The following is a 20,691-nucleotide window of genomic DNA, read 5'->3' as shown; positions in this document are numbered from 1 at the left end:
TTATGTAACCAATTATATCCCACCACCTCAATTAGTTTACACCCAGCAAAATTAATTATACAGCAGACAGAAACAATCACAGAACCAGACAGAGATTATACAGACAAACAACAGCAAAGTGGGAACTATAATGACAAAACAATACAGAAGTGAGGATTTCACATCCCAGCTATTGATAAGTGAGTTCTTGCCAGACAGGATGCTATCAAACTAAGTTTCCTTTTACATTTTCTAGGCACTTCCCTTTCTCTGGAGGTGATAGGAATACAATCCTGTCCTGATAGTGCCTAACAGCCCAATAGCACCTTATTTCAATGTGACTAGTTTGGAATGTGAGGAGGTGACCCGTCGCTTCCCAGCTTATGGCTGCCTCTGCTTCTTAGCCAAAGGCCTTAGCCTAAGAACAGGGCCTCAGACTGTCACAGTAAGAGAAGACCCTTACACCAGCAGACAGTGATTTTGATTCTTTCTTTTATACCTCTATCACTAGCCAAGTGATAAGAATACACCTAAATTCTTAGAGTATAGGCCTTTACAGACAGGCCTGAATATCTATATCCTAACACCTACTGCCTTTGTTCCTTGAATAACCTGAGTCCCACCGAATGTGTCTGAACATCTCCTTCCAAACTCCCCATTCTAATTATAGCCTGTCAGCAACTCTAGCAGCCCACAAGACTCAGGGCACATGCTGATCACTGAAGGGGGCTCAGGAAGCTGCTCCTCCCCGTGACATGATATTGCACGATGAGGGTTTATGACTGATCAGGGGCAATCTGTGCTGCCCTCGGTCAGAGAGAGGCTATCAAATGGGAGTGCCTATTACTCCGTGTTTGAAACAAAGATGTGCGAGAGCCTTTCCATGTGCATGTTGTGTTTTCAGGGATTCAGCACAGAGCACGTCAGCTGCAAGGAGGAGGGGATGGTCAGGTTCTATGAAAATGGTCAGCCGCACGGAAATGCTGATAGATAAATTCTTACATCTAAACTTTTACTCTTCCTTTTCTCTCTCTGGTTTCAGTAGTGCTGGACAACTCTATCAAGTCTGCAAGACTCTGTTTGCTCTCACAATCCCAGCCACTGTTATTGGCAAATAATATCTTCACTCCCGGGGAGGCTTTCAGGCTGAAGTTCTCCAGGGTCTATTTTCTGCTCTTCCCAAGGCTCATGGAGACAAGAGAATTGTCTAGGAATCATGGCCAACCTAGAGTCTGCAGGGACTGGACAGAGGGATCATAAAGGTCACTGTCCAGCACCCTGAGGGTCAGACATGTGAGATTCACACGCTGATTCTCAGGGCTCTGCCTTCCTATTGAGGTAAGGAGATTTTGTCTCTCCACTGAGTGGGATTGCGGTGAGTTGCCTGTTTCTGCAATAAAGTTAGTGCTGAGGGCTCAGGAAGGGTTCCAGGTACAAATCAAAAACCAGCTAGGCAGGAATTCACCAGCACGGCAACTTGAACTCTTTAGTATTCTCAGAAACGCCAAAGGATTTACCTGGGAAAATTGCAAAATTGCAAAATTGAAAATTACCTACAAAGGTAATGGAAATAATTACGACAAATATTTGCTTTTAAGGTCAGTTCCTTGTCTCTTCTTGTGTTCTTCTATCTATCTCAGTAGCTTCCTTTTTTTGAGCTCTCTGGTTTTCTGGTTCTCTCCAGTTTTCCAGTTCAGCAACTTCACTGCCCTGTTAGGTGAAATCTTGGTCCCACTGAGATCAGTGGCAAAACTCCTAACTTCAACAGCATTTCACCCTAACTCCACATGTAGGGACTTAAATAAATGGCCTGCGTTCACCAACCATGAGCCTCCGGTGACTGAAACTGGAGTCATCCCGTGGCCTCTAAGATGGTGTAAGCTCATTTGGAACAAAGAAGAACTGACAGGGGAGTTGCTCACATCTCAAACACCCAGGCTTAAAATTACAGAACAGTCAGGATACAAAAATATTTCAGGGCGGGAGAGGGGTCAGTATTTAATATTGGTAGCCAGACACTGAACAATATTGTTTTGAATGACATGTGCCTTGCTTCGGATGTAGTTTCAGAGTAGCAGCCATGTTAGTCTGTATCCACAAAAAGAAAAGGAGGACTTGTGGCACCTTAGAGATGAACCAATTTATTTGAGCCTAAGCTTTCGTGAGTTACAGCTCACTTCATCGGAGGCATGCCGTGGAAAATACAGTGGGGAGATGTATATACACAGAGAACATGAAACAATGGGTGTTACCATACACACTGTAAGGAGAGTGATCAGGTAAGGTGAGCTATTACCAGTAGGAGAGCAGGGGGGAAAAAACCTTTTGTAGTGATAACCAAGGTGGGCCACCATCAGATGTTCTTATCAGCTTCTGGAAATGGCCCATCTTGATTATCACTACAAATGTTTTTTTCCCTCTCGCTCTCCTGCTGGTATTAGCTCACCTTACCTGACCACTCTCCTTACAGTGTGTATGGTAACACCCATTGTTTCATGTTCTCTGTGTATATAAATCTCCCCACTGTATTTTCCACTGAATGCATCCGATGAAGTGAGCTGTAGCTCACGAAGGCTCATGCTCAAATAAATTTGTTAGTCTCCAAGGTGCCACAAGTCCATGTGTGACTGGTACTATCGGGGCATTTGTTGACCCAATTTGCAGTTACTGTGGAACTTAATTTTTTTACCAATTTGTTTTTCCCAAGCCTTTGTGTTCGTTGTTGACATTCGTTTCTTGATTTTTTACCAGTGTGTTGGTTAAGTAGTTTGGCAATGTTGTGCACATTGTAAAAGATGTACATCAATAATACAGTACAACATTAATACAGTAACCCAGCAATAACCCAGTTGCTTTTACATAGTAGCCAAGTTTAACTTAACTGGCAATGGTTTCTAGCTGATCGCCAACTTCATTGTCCATATATGGTAGGCTCTCTTCCCAGTACAGTCGCCAGTGTCTTCTCCATGCTCCCCAGTCATCCCTGGCTCCCACAACCTCCAAACCACCCCACGCACCCCACAGCTCCTCCTCTGCAGGAAGTGAGCTGCCTCCTGGCACACCTGCTCCCTTGCCCGGGGGTAATCGGTGACTGTGTCTCACTGTACAGTAATCTCACACAGAGACGAATGCAAAGGCACCCGTGGTGCTGCTCTTGTTACAACCATACACACTGTGTGCAGCTTGGTGCACAGCTACACAGGAACAACGCACAAGCTGAGAAGTAGCCACATTATATAATGGAAGCAGGCAACCCTGACACATGTGAGGGCCGAGATCAATACAGCTGCCATGTGCAGGAGCCCGTGGCACTTGCCTGAAACAGTGGGAAACAGACAATAAAACCAGGACTCTCTGCAATCGTTTGTTAGCTATTAGCCATTCACAGGAACGGTTGTACATTCCTCAGTGTGGAGATTTTATGGGCTCAAGTCAGTATTTTTCTCATCTAAAATGTTCATCCATGCAGAGCCTTATGGGATTCCTCAGCTTCATGAAATACATACGTATTGTAACATTTTCAAGTTGCCACCATCACATGAGACTTTGTTGCCATAGGGCTACATTTACCATGGCCATGAACAGAAAAAATGACTTCAGTAAGCTCAGGCACAACCCTGAAAGCAAAAGGCCTCCAGCTGAATCCTGGGGACATGTTTTTAGATTCCAAGGCCAGAAGAGATCATTGTGATCATCTAGTCTGACTTTCTGTAGAGCACAGGCTGGAGAATTTCCCTAAAATTATTCCTAGGGCAGATCTGTTAGAGAAATATCCATCCTTAGTTTAAAACTTCTCAGTGATGGAGAATCTGCCATGACCCTTGGTAAATTGTTCCAATGTTTAATTACTCTCACCGTTTTAAAAATGTATGCCTTATTTCCAGTCAGAATTGTATCATGCTACATCCGTGTATGCCAGACTGAAAAGCCTGTAGTTAACTAGTTGTTCCCCATGTAGGTACTTAGAGACTATTGTGAAGTCACCCCTTAGCCACCTTTGTAAAGCTAAATAGATTGAGCTCCTTAAGTCTATCCCTATAAGGCAGGTTTTTTGATATTTTAATCATTCTTGTGACTCTTCTCTGAACCCTCTTGAATGTATCAACATCCATCTTTAATCCTGGACACCAGAACTGGACACAGGCTTCCAGCAGCAGTCGCAACAGAGTGAAATAAAGAGGTAAAATAACTCCTCCACCTGTCCCTGAGATTCCCCTGGTTATCATCCCAAGATCACATTGTTTTTTTTGGCTGCAGGGTCACACTGGGAACTCATGTTTAGCTAATTATTCCTTCAGACCCCCAAATCTTATTCAGAGTCATTGTGATTCCCACTATAGTCTCCCATCATGTCAGCTTTGCCGACATTCTTTGTACCTAGATGGATCTATCTACACAGCTATATTAGAAGACACATAGTTTTCTTCGACCAGTTTATCAACGAATCCAGATTGCTCTGAATCAGCGACCTGTCCTCCTCATTATTTACCATCACCCAATTTTTGTGTCATCTGCAAAGTTTATATCTATATTGAGGCATGAGAAGGGTTGGCAGCTGAGTTGCTGACAATTATCTCTGCTTATACTTCTTAGTTAACAACTGTAACTAATTGTGACAGGATCCTAAGGGTGCAGTCTGGAAAGGTGGGACGGCAGTGTCCCCTTAACTCTCCAGCCTGGGCTGTCTCTCACAATGCTTTGCTAGTGACAAACAGGAAACTCCTCCAGGCGCTGTTATCACTCAGCACAAGCACATGTGGAGCCCCACACCCAGCTAGATTGCATGAATGCTCCCAAAGCCACTCATGAATCACACAGAGAAAGGCACCAGCCAAATCCCCCCAGCTCCCAGCCCTGTATCTCAGGAATATACCGTCTTGCACTGCTCAAGATGAGCAGGGCAAGTTTATTAATTAGTTCAGCACTTCATCAATGGAAAGTGGATATGTTATGTTTGATGCATATTCAATAGGGGATTTTTCCCTTTTTCGTCATTTGTAATCCCTCACCTTACTAATGCCGCAGTGTCTATTTCCTATAGGTCAGTATATCATTGACCTCAACTTATTATCACATGCGTCAATTCATTACCATGGCCCCTTTGTGATTAGGTATCACATTTGTTATTTCTGTCCTAACCAGTCATTTCATTCTGATCTGACCTGTTTATTTTGTTTTTTTCCAAGTTGTGGTGTACCTGTTAAGTTTAAAAGGGTATGAACTTAGGAAGGTCCCCATGCTACCTTGCTTTAACACATCATATGTGGACCTTATGCTTTAGCTCAACACCATCTATCTAGGTGACAGGTCCTGAACATAGGTGAGCCAACTTTGCTATCTGGGTGAATGGTCCCAGACAAGTATATGATAACTTTGCCTTAGTGCAACATACAGGCTGTGGCCTTTAAGTCCTTTATGTTACAGCCAAACTACTTTACTATAAAGCTTTTATAACTTTTTATAATAAAACAAATAATCAAAACCATAAGGAAATAAGAAATTTATAGGAAAATATATCTCTATAGGCAAGTAAGCAGGTTAGCCCTATAGGCTACATGGGGAAAGGAGAAAAGGTCAAATGTGTTCTGTTCTATCGTCTTAGTCCCTGGAGAACACAGGTCCAGGCATGTCTGCTGGGCACTGTTGTGTTGCCAGGCAAGGTTGAGTAATTCCTGTGATATGACCTTGTGCAAGCCAGTCATTGCATTGTAGCTCATTTGCTGGACAATGGATGTTGATGATTGTTTGACACCTGCCCAGGCTTTGTTTACTTTTTCTTGCTGTTCTCTCTGTGGAGCTGCTGATTCCCAGCTCACAGCATGATTAAGTGACAAACATCAAATGCACTCTCATAACTTCATATGCACTAATGCTTACATATTTAGATAGAACAATGACTTTCAGTAAATCATAATCTTTCCCTGATACCTCACATGGCCTGCTATATACGCAATATCATGATTATCTATCAATGAGAAATATGGGGGTTACAGGGCACTCCTGATATATTCAGTATCACACTTATGTCTCAGACAAAGCTGGGTATGTGCAAGAAAGTGGCTCACCAAAAGAAACACGGGAAGTAACAGAGGTGCAGGCCTGTAGCGATAAATACCAAGATGCCTGTGCCCTTCATGCCAACTCTATTGAGCAAAAAGTCATAGCCCAGCATGATAATGTCTCTTTCCATGGGGAAAAGCTGGCTCCTTTCCAAAGTGGGCCTTGCATCATAGATCAGGCCTATGGTCCATCCAATCCAGTTTCCTCTCTCTGACAGTGACAGCCACAGGTGCTGCAGAAGAAGGTGAAAGAAAGCCTGCAGTGGGTGGCTGGGGGGATGACCTGACCATCGGGAGAGTGTCACCCGAATGCCTAACAGCTAGAGATTGGCTTGTGCCCTGAAAAACATGGGTGTATAGGCTTTCCAAAATATTGATTTGGCTGTAACTATTGTAACTGGATAGTCCCACTCTCCATGTAAATGTCCAAACCCTTCCTGATTCTTGCTTAGCTCATGGCCTCAACTACCTCTTGTGACAATGAGTCCCTCAGTCTAATTAGGCATTGAGTGAAGAGAGTAGTATTTATTATCAGTTTTCAATTGGCCACTTTACAGTTTAATTGAATATCTTGTGTTATAAGATGGGGGAACACATTCTCAATGTACTCTGTGTTAGGATATAGATATTCAGGTCTGTCTGTAAAGGCCTATACTCTAAGAATTTAGGTGTATTCTTATCACTTGGCTAGTTATAGAGGCAAAGAAGAAAGAATCAAAATCACTGTCTGCCGGTGTAAGGACCTTCTCTTATTGTCACAGTCTGAGGCCCTGTTCTTAGGCTAAGGCCTTTTGCTAAGCAGCAGAGGCAGCCATAAGCTAGGAAGCAACCGGTCACCTCCTCACATTCCAAACTAGTCACGTTGAAATAAGGTTGCTGGAATTGGCGGCTGTGATTGCAGAGCCATTGGCCATTATCTTTGAAAACTCGTGGCGAACCGGGGAAGTCCCGGATGACTGGAAAAATGCTAATGTAGTGCCAATCTTTAAAAAAGGGAAGAAGGAGGATCCTGGGAACTACAGGCCAGTCAGCCTCACCTCAGTCCCTGGAAAAATCATGGAGCAGGTCCTCAAAGAATCAATCCTGAAGCACTTGCATGAGAGGAAAGTGATCAGGAACAGCCAGCATGGATTCACCAAGGGAAGGTCATGCCTGACTAATCTAATCGCCTTCTATGATGAGATTACTGGTTCTGTGGATGAAGGGAAAGCAGTGGATGTATTGTTTCTTGACTTTAGCAAAGCTTTTGACACGGTCTCCCACAGTATTCTTGTCAGCAAGTTAAGGAAGTATGGGCTGGATGAATGCACTATAAGGTGGGTAGAAAGCTGGCTAGATTGTCGGGCTCAACGGGTAGTGATCAATGGCTCCATGTCTAGTTGGCAGCCGGTATCAAGTGGAGTGCCCCAAGGGTCAGTCCTGGGGCCGGTTTTGTTCAATATCTTAATAAATGATCTGGAGGATGCTGTGGATTGCACTCTCAGCAAATTTGCAGATGATACTAAACTGGGAGGAGTGGTAGATACGCTGGAGGGGAGGGACAGGATACAGAAGGACCTAGACAAATTGGAGGATTGGGCCAAAAGAAATCTGATGAGGTTCAATAAGGATAAGTGCAGGGTCCTGCACTTAGGATGGAAGAACCCAATGCACAGCTACAGACAAGGGACCGAATGGCTAGGCAGCAGTTCTGCGGAAAAGGACCTAAGGGTGACAGTGGACGAGAAGCTGGATATGAGTCAGCAGTGTGCCCTTGTTGCCAAGAAGGCCAATGGCATTTTGGGATGTATAAGTAGGGGCATAGCGAGCAGATCGAGGGACGTGATCGTTCCCCTCTATTCGACATTGGTGAGGCCTCATCTGGAGTACTGTGTCCAGTTTTGGGCCCCACACTTCAAGAAGGATGTGGATAAACTGGAGAGAGTCCAGCGAAGGGCAACAAAAATGATTAGGGGACTGGAACACATGAGTTATGAGGAGAGGCTGAGGGAGCTGGGATTGTTTAGCCTGCAGAAGAGAAGAATGAGGGGGGATTTGATAGCTGCTTTCAACTACCTGAAAGGGGGTTCCAAAGAGGATGGCTCTAGACTGTTCTCAATGGTAGCAGATGACAGAACGAGGAGTAATGGTCTCAAGTTGCAGTGGGGGAGGTTTAGATTGGATATTAGGAAAATCTTTTTCACTAAGAGGGTGGTGAAACACTGGAATGTGTTACCTAGGGAGGTGGTAGAATCTCCTTCCTTAGAGGTTTGTAAGGTCAGGCTTGACAAAGCCCTGGCTGGGATGATTTAAATGGGAATTGGTCCTGCTTCGAGCAGGGGGTTGGACTAGATGACTTTCTGGGGTCCCTTCCAACCCTGATATTCTATGATTCTATGATTCTAAGGTGCTATTGGGCTGTTAGGCACTATCAGGACAGGACTGTATGCTTATCACCTCCAGAGAAAGGGAAGTACCTAGAAAATGTAAAAGGAAACTTAGTTTGATAGCATCCTGTCTGGCAAGAATTCACTTATCAATAGCTGGGATGTGAAATCCTCATTTCTCTATTGTTTTGTCATTATAGTTCCCACTTTGCTATTGTTTGTCTGTATAATCTCTGTCTGGTTCTGTGATTGTTCCTGTCTGCTGTATAATTAATTTTGCTGTTAAGGTATAGCTAAGCAGAACTCAAGTTTTACTATATAATCTGTAGTCATTGAGGAAGTGAGTGGGTGTGGGTGGGAGGGGGTGGGTGTGGATGGGGAAGATGGGAACAGGGAATGGGGGTAAGAAAATTAGAATCATGTTTTGCTGAAAGGGGAAATGGGAACAGGAAATGGGAGTGGGGAAGTTGGAATCCTGTTTGGCTAAGGGCAGGAATGGGAACAGGGACACAGGTTTAAGGGTCTGTGGTGTCAGAGCTGGGAAGGAGGACATTAAGGAAGGAAACTGGAATCATGCTTTCTGGAAGTTCACCCCAATATACATTGAATTGTTTGCACCTTTGGACTTCGGGTATTGTTGCTCTCTGTTCATGCGAGAAGGACCAGGGAAGTAAGTGGGTGAAGGAATAAGCCCCCTAACACTCTGTACGAGTCAGTGTTTTATAGACTTTTCTCATGTCCCCTCTTATTCAACTCTTTTGTAAGGCAACAATCCCAGTCTTATTAATCTCTCTCAGTTTGAGAGTTTCCCTAGGCTCTTGATCATTCTCTTTGCCCTTCACTGAACCCCTGTAGTTCTGCAATACCCTCTGTGAGGAAGATGCCCAGGACTAGACAGGGGAGTCCAGAGGAGGGTGAAATATTGACTGACTGATCTCATGGCATTGTATTTACAATATGAGTCCCCATCCCACACAGAAAACAAGAAAAGAGCACATTTAGTGCCCATTTAGAAAAAGGGAAATTAGGACAACCCAGGAAATTACAGACCGGTCAGCTTAACTTTTGTACCCAGAAAGATAGTGTAGCAAATAATTAAGGAATCCATTTGCAAACATCTAGAAGATAATAAGGTGATAAGCAATAGTCAGCATGGATTTGTAAAGAACAAATCATGTCAAACCAACCTGATAGCCTTCTTCGACAGTAAATCATTAGACACTGTCTCACACTACCTTCTCATAAACAAACTAGGAAAATACCACCTTGATGGAGCTACTATAAAGTGGGTGCATAACTTGCTGGGTAACTGTTCCCAGAACGTAGTTATCAATGTGTCATAGTCCGGCTGGAAGGGCATAAGGGCTGGGGTTACACAGGATCAGTTCTGGGTCCAATTCTGTTCAATATCTTCATCAATGATTTATATCATGGCATAGACAGTACACTTATAAAGTTTGCAGATGATACCAAGCTGGGAGAGGTTGCAAGTGCTTTGGAGGATAGCATGAAAAGTCAAAATGAGCTGGACAAATTGGAAAAATGGTTTGATAGAAATAGGATGAAATTCAATAAGGACACATGCAAATTGCTCCGTTTCTGAAGGAACAATCGGATGCAAACATACAGAATGGGAAATGACTGCCTATGAAGGAGTACCGAGGAAAGGGATCTGGGGGTCATAGCGGACCACAAGCTAAATATGAGTCAACAGTGTAACGCTGTTGCCAAAAAAGAAAACATCATTCTGGGATATATTAGTAAGAGTGTTGTAAGCAAGACACGAGAAGTAATTCTTCCATTCTCAGCTTACTTTGGGAATTAGGAGCACATTAAACACCACACGCATTATCCAGCAGTATATGCAGCACCAGAACCTTGCAAAGCGATACCGGGAGAGGAGGCGACATCAGCGCGGTCACGTTTGTGATCAGGACATGGACACAGATTTCTCTGAAAGCATGGGCCTTGCCAATGTATGCATCATGGTGCTAATGGGGCAGGTTCATGCTGTGGAACGCCGATTCTGGGCCCAGGAAACAAGCACAGACTGGTGGGACCGCATAGTGTTGCAAATCTGGGACGATTCCCAGTGGCTGTGAAACTTTCGCATGCGTAAGGGCACTTTCATGGAACTTTGTGACTTGCTTTCCCCTGCACTGAAGCACTTGAACACCAAAATGAGAGCAGCCCTCACAGTTGAGAAGCGAGTGGCGATAGCCCTGTGGAAGCTTGCAACGCCAGACAGCTACCGGTCAGTTGGGAATCAGTTTGGAGTGGGGAAATCTACTGTTGGGGCTGCTGTGATGCAAGTAGCCCACGCAATCAAAGATCTTCTAATATCAAGGGTAGTGACTCTGGGAAATGTTCAGGTCATAGTGGATGGCTTTGCTGCAATGGGATTCCCTAACTGTGGTGGGGCCATAGACGGAACCCATATCCCTATCTTGGCACCGGAGCACCAAGCCACCGAGTACATAAACAGCAAGGGGTACTTTTCAATGGTGCTGCAAGCTCTGGTGGATCACAAGGGATGTTTCACCAACATCAGTCTGGGATGGCCGGGAAAGGTACATGACGCTCGCATCTTCAGGAACTCTGGTCTGTTTCAAAAGCTGCAGGAAGGGACTTTAATCCCAGACCAGAAAATAACTGTTGGGGATGTTGAAATGCCTATATGTATCTTTGGGGACCCAGCCTACCCCTTAATGCCATGGCTCATGAAGCCATACACAGGCAGCCTGGACAGTAGTCAGGAGCTGTTCAGCTACAGGCTGAGCAAGTGCAGAATGGTGGTAGAATGTGCATTTGGACGTTTAAAGGTGCGCTGGTGCATTTTACTGACTCGCTTAGACCTCAGCGAAACCAATATTCCCACTGTTATTACTGCTGGCTGTGCGCTCCACAATATCTGTGAGAGTAAGGGGGAGACGTTTATGGCGGGGTGGGAGGTTGAGGCAAATCGCCTGGCTGCTGGTTACGCGCAGCCAGACACCAGGGCGGTTAGAAGAGCACAGGAGGGCGCGGTACGCATCAGAGAAGCTTTGAAAACCAGTTTCATGACTGGCCAGGCTATGGTGTGAAAGTTCTCTTTTTTTCTCCTAGATGAAACCCCCTGCCCCTTGGTTCACTCTACTTCCCTGTAAGCTAACCACCCTCCCCTCCTCCCTTCGATCACCGCTTGCAGAGGCAATAAAGTCATTGTTGCTTCACATTCATGCATTCTTTATTCATTCATTACACAAATAGGGGGTTGACTACCAAGGTAGCCCAGGAGGGGTGGTAGAGGAGGGAAGGAAAATGCCATACAGCACTTTAAAATTTACAACTTTAAAATGCATTGAATGCCAGCCTTCTATTTTTTGGGCAATCCTTTGCGGTGGAGTGGCTGGTTGGCCTGAGGCCCCCCCACCGTGTTCTTGGGCATCTGGGTGAGGAGGCTATGGAACTTGGGGAGGAGGGTGCTTGGTTACACAGGGGGTGTAGTGGCAGTCTGTGCTCCAGCTGCCTTTGCTGCAGCTCAGCCATACACTGGAGCATACTGGTTTGATCCTCCAGCAGCCTCAGCATTGAATCCTGCCTCCTCTCATCACGCTGCCGCCATATTTGAGCTTCAGCCCTGTCTTCAGCCCGCCACTTACTCTCTTCAGCCCACCACTTACTCTCTTCAGCCTGCCACCTCTCCTCCCGGTCATTCTGTGCTTTCCTGCACTCTGACATTATTTGCCTTCACACATCCGTCTGTGCTCTGTCAGTGTGGGAGGACAGCATGAGCTCAGAGAACATTTCATCACAAGTGCGTTTTTTTTTTCTTTCTCATCTTCACCAGGCTGTGGGAAAGAGAAGATCCTGTGATCATTGAAACACATGCAGCTGGTGGAGAAAAAAAAAAGGGACAGCGATATTTAAAAAGACACATTTTATAAAACTGTGGCTACACTCTTTCAGGGTAAACCTTTCTGTTAACATTACATACATAGCACATGTGCTTTCGTTACAAGGTCGCATTTTGTCTCCCCCCAACGCATGGCTACCCCCTCAACCCTCCCCCCTCCCCTTGGCTAACAGCGGGGAACATTTCTGTTCAGCCACAGGCAAACAGCCCAGCAGGAACGGGCTCCTCTGAGTGTCCCCTGAAGAAAAGCACTCTATTTCAACCAGGTGACCATGAATGATATCTCACTCTCCTGAGGATAACACAGAGAGATAAAGAACAGATGTTGTTTGAACGCCAGCAAACATACGCTGCAATGCTTTGTTGTACAATGATTCCCGAGTACGTGTTACTGGCCTGGAGTGGTAAAGTGTCCTACCATGAAGAATGCAATTAGGCTGCCCTCCCCAGAAACCTTTTTCAAACGTTTTGGGAGTACATCCAGGAGAGCCGTGAATGCCAGGGCAAATTAATCCTTTCACATATTTGCTTCTAAACCATGTATAGTATTTTAAAAGGTACACTCACCCAAGGTCCCTTCTCCACCTGCTGGGTCCAGGAGGCAGCCTTGGGTGGGTTTGGGGGGTACTGGCTCCAGGTCCAGGGTGAGAAACAGTTCCTGCTGTCAGGGAAATCGATTTCTCCACTGGCTTGCTTTGAGCTATCTACAACCTCCTCCTCCTCATCATCATCTTCTTCTTCATCCGCAAAACCTGCTTCCGTGTTGCCTCCACCTCCATTGAAGGAGTCAAACAAAACGGCTGGGGTAGTGGTGGCTGGAGAGAGTCCAGCGAAGGGCAACAAAAATGATTAGGCATCTGGAACACATGACTTATGAAGAGAGGCTGAGGGAACTGGGATTGTTTTATCTGCAGAAGAGAAGAATGAGGGGGGATTTGATAGCTGCTTTCAACTACCTGAGAGGTGGTTCCAGAGAGGATGGTTCTAGACTATTCTCGGTGGTAGAAGAGGACAGGACAAGGAGTAATGGTCTCAAGTTGCAGTGGGGAAGTTTTAGGTTGGATATTAGGAAAAACTTTTTCACTAGGAGGGTGGTGAAACACTGGAATGCGTTACCTAGGGAGGTGGTAGAATCTCCTTCCTTAGAAGTTTTTAAGGTCAGGCTTGACAAAGCCCTGGCTGGGATGATGTAGTTTTAGGCAAGAAGCAGGACTGAAGACAAGATGGAGATGAGGCAGCTGCATTTTCTAGTCTTTTCCAGATGTAAGGACACCTCTTTGTTCTTACTGTGGAAAATTACAGCAAAATGGAGTTTGGAGTCACATGGGCAAGTCACATGGCCATGCACAACTCAGTTCTTTACAGGAGGCAGCCAATGCTCTCATGCCATTTTCAGCATTCTCAGGAAGACTTCTTATGTGGACTGGAGTCTTCCAAGGTCCATTGTCAGTGAAGTGTTTCTTGGCTGGGCACTGAATGTGCACATTCCTTTCTCCAGAAGTTGACCAAATGCTTTACTAAGGCTACTTCAGAATCAGAACACATTGATATGCAAGAACATAGCCAATATTCATAACTTCAACTAAAAAAACCGATTCACCTATACAGATAGTATAATCATAATAAGCAAATCAGAACCTTTCCATAGACAACATTTGTACAGTATTTCTTCTTATAAATATCAGTGGTTGCACCAACGATCTATACGGTCACAGATTAAATTAATAAGGTCACAGGGGTTCGTTCTGCTTTGAGCAGGGTTTGGACTAGGTGACCTCCTGAGGTCTCTTTCAACCCTAACCTTCTACGATTCAATGAAGAAAAGCCCAAAGATCACTTACTGAGGGAGGGAATGGCCTGTAGAAGGGACAGCCTGAGAAGGAAGCTTTCTTCTCTCATAGGAATACTGGGCTTCACTGATCCCTCTCATTTGCTATTTGGACTACCCCAGCAGGGCAGAGCCTTTGGACTGAGCTGGCCCTAGGTGGCTGGGCCACACCATAGGAAGAGGCAGTTGTCGCTCAAAAAAAAAAAAGAGAGAAACACCTTGCTGCTGTATGGAGCCACCACAAGGTGTCTCTTAGGGTGAGCAGGCACCCTTCACGGTACCTTACCACAGACAGAGACCTTGGGACTTTCGCAGGGAGGTGGTAGGAAGTGGCCAAGAAGGGCCACCTTACATTGGCAGCGGATATAGTACGCTAAGGAAGGCTAAATCTCCACTGTGCTGCTGACCCACTTGCCACATTTGAAAGTGTGGACACCTGGGCTGTGGTGGCTCATGCTCCTCCTGGTCTCTGCCCCTCATGCCCCTCCCCTCTTTTCTTCCATGACTTCACCTACGCTCCATTCTTCCTGTCCTTGCGACACCTGGTTACCATGACCTTTGCTGAGTCCTGACTCCCTCCTCTCCTCCAACCCCTCCTCCGTGAACTGCCTGTCTGCCACTCACTGAGTCCCTCCTCTCATCCACTCACCTTCCCTGTGGCCCCCCACCTCGCACATGCTGAGTCCCTCCTCTGCTCCACCCCCCACCCACTGCTCTCTGAGTCCCTCCCCCTAATCCCTCATCCCCCATAGCTTCTATTCCCTGTGGCATCTCTGTGTAATAGAGAACCACATTTCAAAGTGGTCCCTGGCCTCCTGGCCTCCTGTGTTCAAGCCGCCTTCGCTAACTTGTTCCAGTATCAGCAGGCACAGCGGCAGGAGGAGTCCCACAGCTGGACCAAGTGTAGGATCCAGATCTCAACCAAAAAGCAGAGGCATTCAAATGCCATAAGTGATTAAGGGTATTTCTGCACTACAGGATTCGGCCAATGTTATTTAAGTCGATCCTCAGCCTCTGATTTAAGCAATTCTGTTTTACATGTCCCCACTATTTTCATTGTGTCGGCTAAGCACATCCTCACTAGCTGGGCTTATGAGCATGCTCTTGTCTAACACTGCAGTTTATTAGATTGAGGCACACACAGACATAACCAATAGGTCTAGAATATCCCAGATATTTACCTAACACCTGGAAAGGAACTGAATAATAAACAGCAGGTTCACAGTGGGCAGTTGGTCACCCATTGGGGAGAAAGAGTATCAGGAAAAAGGTCTCTCAAGATGGTTTCTGAGGACTGCTCCAAAGTGCAATATAATTAGCTAATCTTTTATAATGTCTTACAAAGCATAGAGGTCATAGTGACCCCTACTGGATCACCACTTTTTCCAACTTTCAATAAACTTTGAATATCAGAGGTGTTTAGATTCAAGGTTTTCATCCATTTATCTTCTCTCTTTCTGATGTATTTACTTGTCTGTCCACTCCCCCCATTGCAATTAGCAGAAACTGCCTGCCAGATTTTGACCTTGCATCTAAAAACCTGTTTTCTAATTAACCCTTAACTATGTGGTGTTCTATATTGTTAATTCATTGTGGCCCATGCACATCACATGGCTGCGATTAGCTTGAGAACATTCTGAGGTAAACATCCCTCAAAATCCAGGGTAACATAGGGCAGTTCCAAAACCCTCTCTTGTCATGAGGGTTTAAAGTCAGTACCGCGAGGTGAGTACATTCTGCAGATGTATTTGACCATTTTGTCACGAAGATCCTTGGTGTTGATCCCATAAATGATAGGGTTGAGCATGGGGGGAATGAGGTAATGGAGGTTGGACAAGAGGATGTGAACATGCGGAGTGATGCCCTGACCAAACCTGTGTGACAGACTGGAGAGGAGTCCAAGAGGATACGACGTCATTAGCGCACAGATATGGGCTGTGCAGGTGTTGAGGGCTTTCTGGTTGGCTTCCTTGGAAGAGATTCTGAGGAGCGTCCTGATGATCAGACCGTAGGACAGGCCAATGAGCGTCAGGTCGAACCCAATGATTACAAACGCCATCAGCATGCCGTACACTCTGCTGGCTGTGATGTCCCCACATGACACCTTTGCCACAGCTATGTGGTCACAGTACGTATGGGGGATAATGCGGTTGGCACAGAATGGCTGCCTGCTCAGGAGCAGGGGCATAGGCAGAATGAAGAGAACAGCTCTTGTCAAACCCACTAGCCCTAGCTTAGCTATTCGTGCGTTGGTGAGGATGGTGGCGTATCTCAGAGGGTTACATATGGCAACATAGCGATCAAAGGCCATTGTCACTAGGACAGCTGAGTGCATAGTAGAAAATGCGTAAAAGAAGAACATCTGGGTGAGGCAGCTCTTCACAGTAATGCTTTTCAAATTGAACCAAAAAATACACAGTGCCTTTGGCACAAAGGAGGTAGATGTGGTGATGTCTGAGAGCGCCAGCATGCAGAGCAGCAGGTACATCGGCTTGTGCAGGGTCTGCTCTTTGCCTACCACAAACAGAACTGTGAAATTTCCCAACAGGCCCATAATGTAGAACGCAGAGAAAGGGATGGAAATCCAGATGTGGTCAGCTTCCAGGCCAGGGATGCCGGTTAGGATGAATATTGAAGAGTCAGAGGGGGAGAAGCTGAAATTTGCCATGAGGTGGCCGGTGCGTCGATCAGGCTCAGAAATGCTCCATGTGCCTGTGAAGGGAGAGAAGCACAGCGAGGGGGATTACACAGTTTATAACAAATAGTATGGTAACTATTTTATATTTTTATTTTAGGCACATTGTATAGTTTTACAATTCTTGGTATTAGCAACACATTACTTCCAAAAATCACCACTGGCAATAACAACAAATCCATTGCAAGTGTCCATCTACAATCATTTTTGTCATGCCACACCTTTGGCCCAATACTATTGGGATTTTGGGGTTTTAGGTTTAACCTGTGGCCTCTCTTTGCAAAATTAAGTTCTCTCTTTCCTCCTTGTCCTGAAGGATCAAATCCTGATTTCTCTTGCTTAACAGAATCCACTGGCTGATTGGGTGTGCCCTCTGTGCTAACAGCTATTAGCCAGTCTTTCTTCTCCCTGTCAGCCAGGTAATTTCCATCCAGCCAGACAGAAGCCCCTTCACCAGTGTTCAGATCCTTAACTCTTACCAATTCCAAGGCTGGACTCTGTCTTAAAGAGATACCATCCATTTTTACTAGCATATTAGATGCAAGATTCTGTTGTCCTTCCATTACCAACCTCTGTTTCCACATGGAAACAGATGTTAAATTCACTGAGAGACTACAAGTCATAGGCAAAATGTCTAGAGGTGAGAGTGTACCTGCCATCCCTGGCCTGCATTCTCGAGAGATTAACTACGCAGCTCTTCTGCTCTGCAGACTTAGCTACCCAGTCTTCCCTCTCAACCTGAGACACAGACTGTTCAGAGTGATCACTTTAGATAAAAGAAAAGGAGTACTTGTTGCACGTTAGAGACTAACCAATTTATTTGAGCTTAAGCTTTCGTGAGCTACAGCTCACTTCATCGGATGCATACTGTGGAAAGTGTAGAAGATCTTTTTATACACACAAAGCATGACAAAATACCTCCTCCCACCCCACTCTCCTGCTGGTAATAGCTTATCTAAAGTGATCACTCTCCTTACAATGTGTATGATAATAAAAGGTGGGCCATTTGCAGCAAAAATCCAGGGTTTAACAAGAACGTCGGGGGGGTGTGGGGGTAGGAAAAAACAAGGGGAAATAGGTTACCTTGCATAATGACTTAGCCACTCCCAGTCTCTATTCAAGCCTAAGTTAATTGTATCCAATTTGCAAATGAATTCCAATTCAGCAGTCTCTCGCTGGAGTCTGGAGAGAGATTGAAGGCTTCTCTGACTGGTTTATGAATGTTATAAATCCTGACATCTGATTAGTGTCCATTTATTCTTTTATGTAGAGACTGTCCAGTTTGACCAATGGACATGGCAGAGGGGCATTGCTGGCACATGATGGGAGAGAGGCCTGTCCTTGCCTACAGACAGCCCCCCAGCCTGAAGCAAATACTCACCAGCAACCACATACCACACAACAGAACCCCTAACCCAGGAACCTATCCTTGCAACAAAGCCCGTTGCCAACTGTGCCCACATATCTATTCAGGGGACACCATCACAGGGCCTAATAACATCAGCCACACTATCAGAGGCTCATTCACCTGCACATCCACCAGTGTGATATATGCCATCATGTGCCAGCAATGCCCCTCTGCCATGTACATTGGGCAAACTGGACAGTCTCTAAGTAAAAGAATAAATGGACACAAATCAGATGTCAAGAATTATAACATTCATTAACCAATCAGAGAACACTTCAATCTCTCTGGTCACGCGATTACAGACATGAAAGTTGAGATATTACAACAGAAAAACTTCAAATTCAGACTCCAGCGAGAGACTGCTGAATTGGAATTCATTTGCAAATTGGATACAATTAACTTAGGCTTGAGTAGAGACTGGGGGTGGCTAAGTCATTATGCAAGGTAACCTATTTCCCCTTGTTTTTTCCTACCCTCCCCCCCTCCTCGGACGTTCTTGCTAAACCTTGGATTTGTGCTTCAAATGGTCCACCTTGATTATTATACACATTGTAAGGAGAGTGGTCACTTTAGATAAGCTATTACCTGCAGGAGAGTGGCGTGGGGGCGGTATTTTGTCATGCTTTGTGTGTATAAAAAGATCTTCTACACTTTCCACAGTATGCATCCGATTAAGTGAGCTGTAGCTCATGAAAGCTTATGCTCAAATAAATTGTTTAGTGTTAGGGGCTTTTTCCTTCACCCACTTACTTCCCTGGTCCTTCTCGCATGAACAGAGAGCAACAATACCCGAAGTCCAAAGGTGCAAACAATTTGATGTTTATTGGGGTGAACTTCCAGCAAGCATGATTCCAGTTTCCTTCCTTAGCATCCTCCTTCCCAGCTCTGACACCACAGAGCCTTACACCTGTGTCCCTGTTCCCATTCCTACCCTTAGCCAAACAGGATTCCAACTTCCTTACCCCCATTCCCTGTTCCCATCTCCGCCACACACCCACCCCCTCCCACCCACACCCACCCACTTCCTCATTGACTACAGATTATATAGTAAAACTTGAGTTCTGCTTAGCTATACCTTAACCAATCATTTTCCTGAAATGTAACGAACCAATCCTAACATATTGTAACATGATTATGTAACCAATTATATCCCACCACCTTAATTAGTTTACACCCAGCAAAATTAATTATACAGCAGACAGAAACAATCACAGAACCAGACAGAGATTATACAGACAAACAACAGCAAAGTGGGAACTATAATGACAAGACAATACAGAAGTGAGGATTTCACATCCCAGCTATTGATAAGTGAGTTCTTGCCAGACAGGATGCTATCAAACTAAGTTTCCTTTTACATTTTCTAGGGACTTCCCTTTCTCTGGAGGTGATAGGCACTATCAGGACAGGATTGTATCCTAACAGCCCAATAGCACCTTCTTTCAATGTGACTAGTTTGGAATGTGAGGAGGTGACCAGTCGCTTCCTAGCTTATGGCTGCCTAAGCACAGGGCCTCAGACGGTCACAGTAAGAGAAGGCCCTTACACCAGCAGACAGTGATTTTGATTCTTTCTTTTATACCTCTAGAACTAGCCAAGTGATAAGAATACACCTAAATTCTTAAAGTACAGGCCTTTGCAGACAGGCCTGAATATCTATATCCTAACAGTTAGTCTCTAAGGTGCCACAAGTACTCCTTTTCTTTTTTGCAAATACAGACTAACAGGGCTGTGACTCTGAAAAGATTTAATAATTTTATTTGAGGTAATGTTGAAATAAGGAACGGTACAGAGTTCAAGCATAGGAGTTTCTGGTCGTCAGGGGATAAGGTACAGATTATCGAGGGGTGCAAAATGCGATTTAGGAGCTGGCAGAGCAAGGATCACATAATAATCTGCCATCTCCCCGACTGGGGGAAAAGTTTAACCGGTCAGAGTACAGACATCGAGATATGGGGTAAGTTATCCACACAACAGCTACTTTCGGTATGCTGGGTATAGTGAGTGAATACGGGGGTGGGGATGGGTCTACCCTCATATGGTGGGGTTTAATGTTCAGCGGGTTTACGGTTCCAGTTCATACGGTCCGATGGGGAAGGCCTCTCAGTCTCTTTCCCACAGTGGGTGCACAGTGTCGTGCCGGCTCACTCCTCCTGGTACTGTCGGTGGCCGGTGATGTGCTCGATATAGATGTCCCTGGACCATCGGATGGTGTCCGAGACCATGAGGCGCCGCATGAGCCGTGCATAGCGTCTACCGATCCCGCAGGTCCGCAGCACACGCTCGTTGCAGGGGTCCCAAGCGCCCAGGGCTCCGACAATCAGGGCGTCCAGCTGCACCTCGTAGCCCTTCGCTCTCAGGGTGTCGGCCAGAGGGGCGTATTTTTCCAGTTTCCGAGCTCGAGCTTCTCGGAAGGCCGGGGTCCTGTTCTCGAAAGGGACCGTAATGTCGACGAGGATGA

At 45.5% G+C, this 20,691-nt stretch overlaps 1 protein-coding gene across 1 annotated transcript; it reads right to left on the bottom strand.

Annotated features, from left to right (window-relative positions):
• Positions 1–15,823: 15,823 nt before the first annotated feature.
• On the bottom strand, positions 15,824–16,795 carry LOC140916386 (olfactory receptor 52P1-like). Its single transcript, XM_073358042.1, has one exon. The coding sequence runs from the start codon at positions 16,793–16,795 to the stop codon at positions 15,824–15,826; it is 972 nt and encodes a 323-aa protein (XP_073214143.1).
• Between the last annotated feature and the right edge of the window lie 3,896 nt (positions 16,796–20,691).

Source organism: Lepidochelys kempii, chromosome 1 (assembly GCF_965140265.1).
Source record: "Lepidochelys kempii isolate rLepKem1 chromosome 1, rLepKem1.hap2, whole genome shotgun sequence".
Lineage (NCBI taxonomy): Eukaryota > Metazoa > Chordata > Testudines > Cheloniidae > Lepidochelys > Lepidochelys kempii.
The sequence above is the reverse complement of the archived record's forward strand: the minus strand, read 5'-3'. Positions and strand labels throughout refer to the sequence as shown.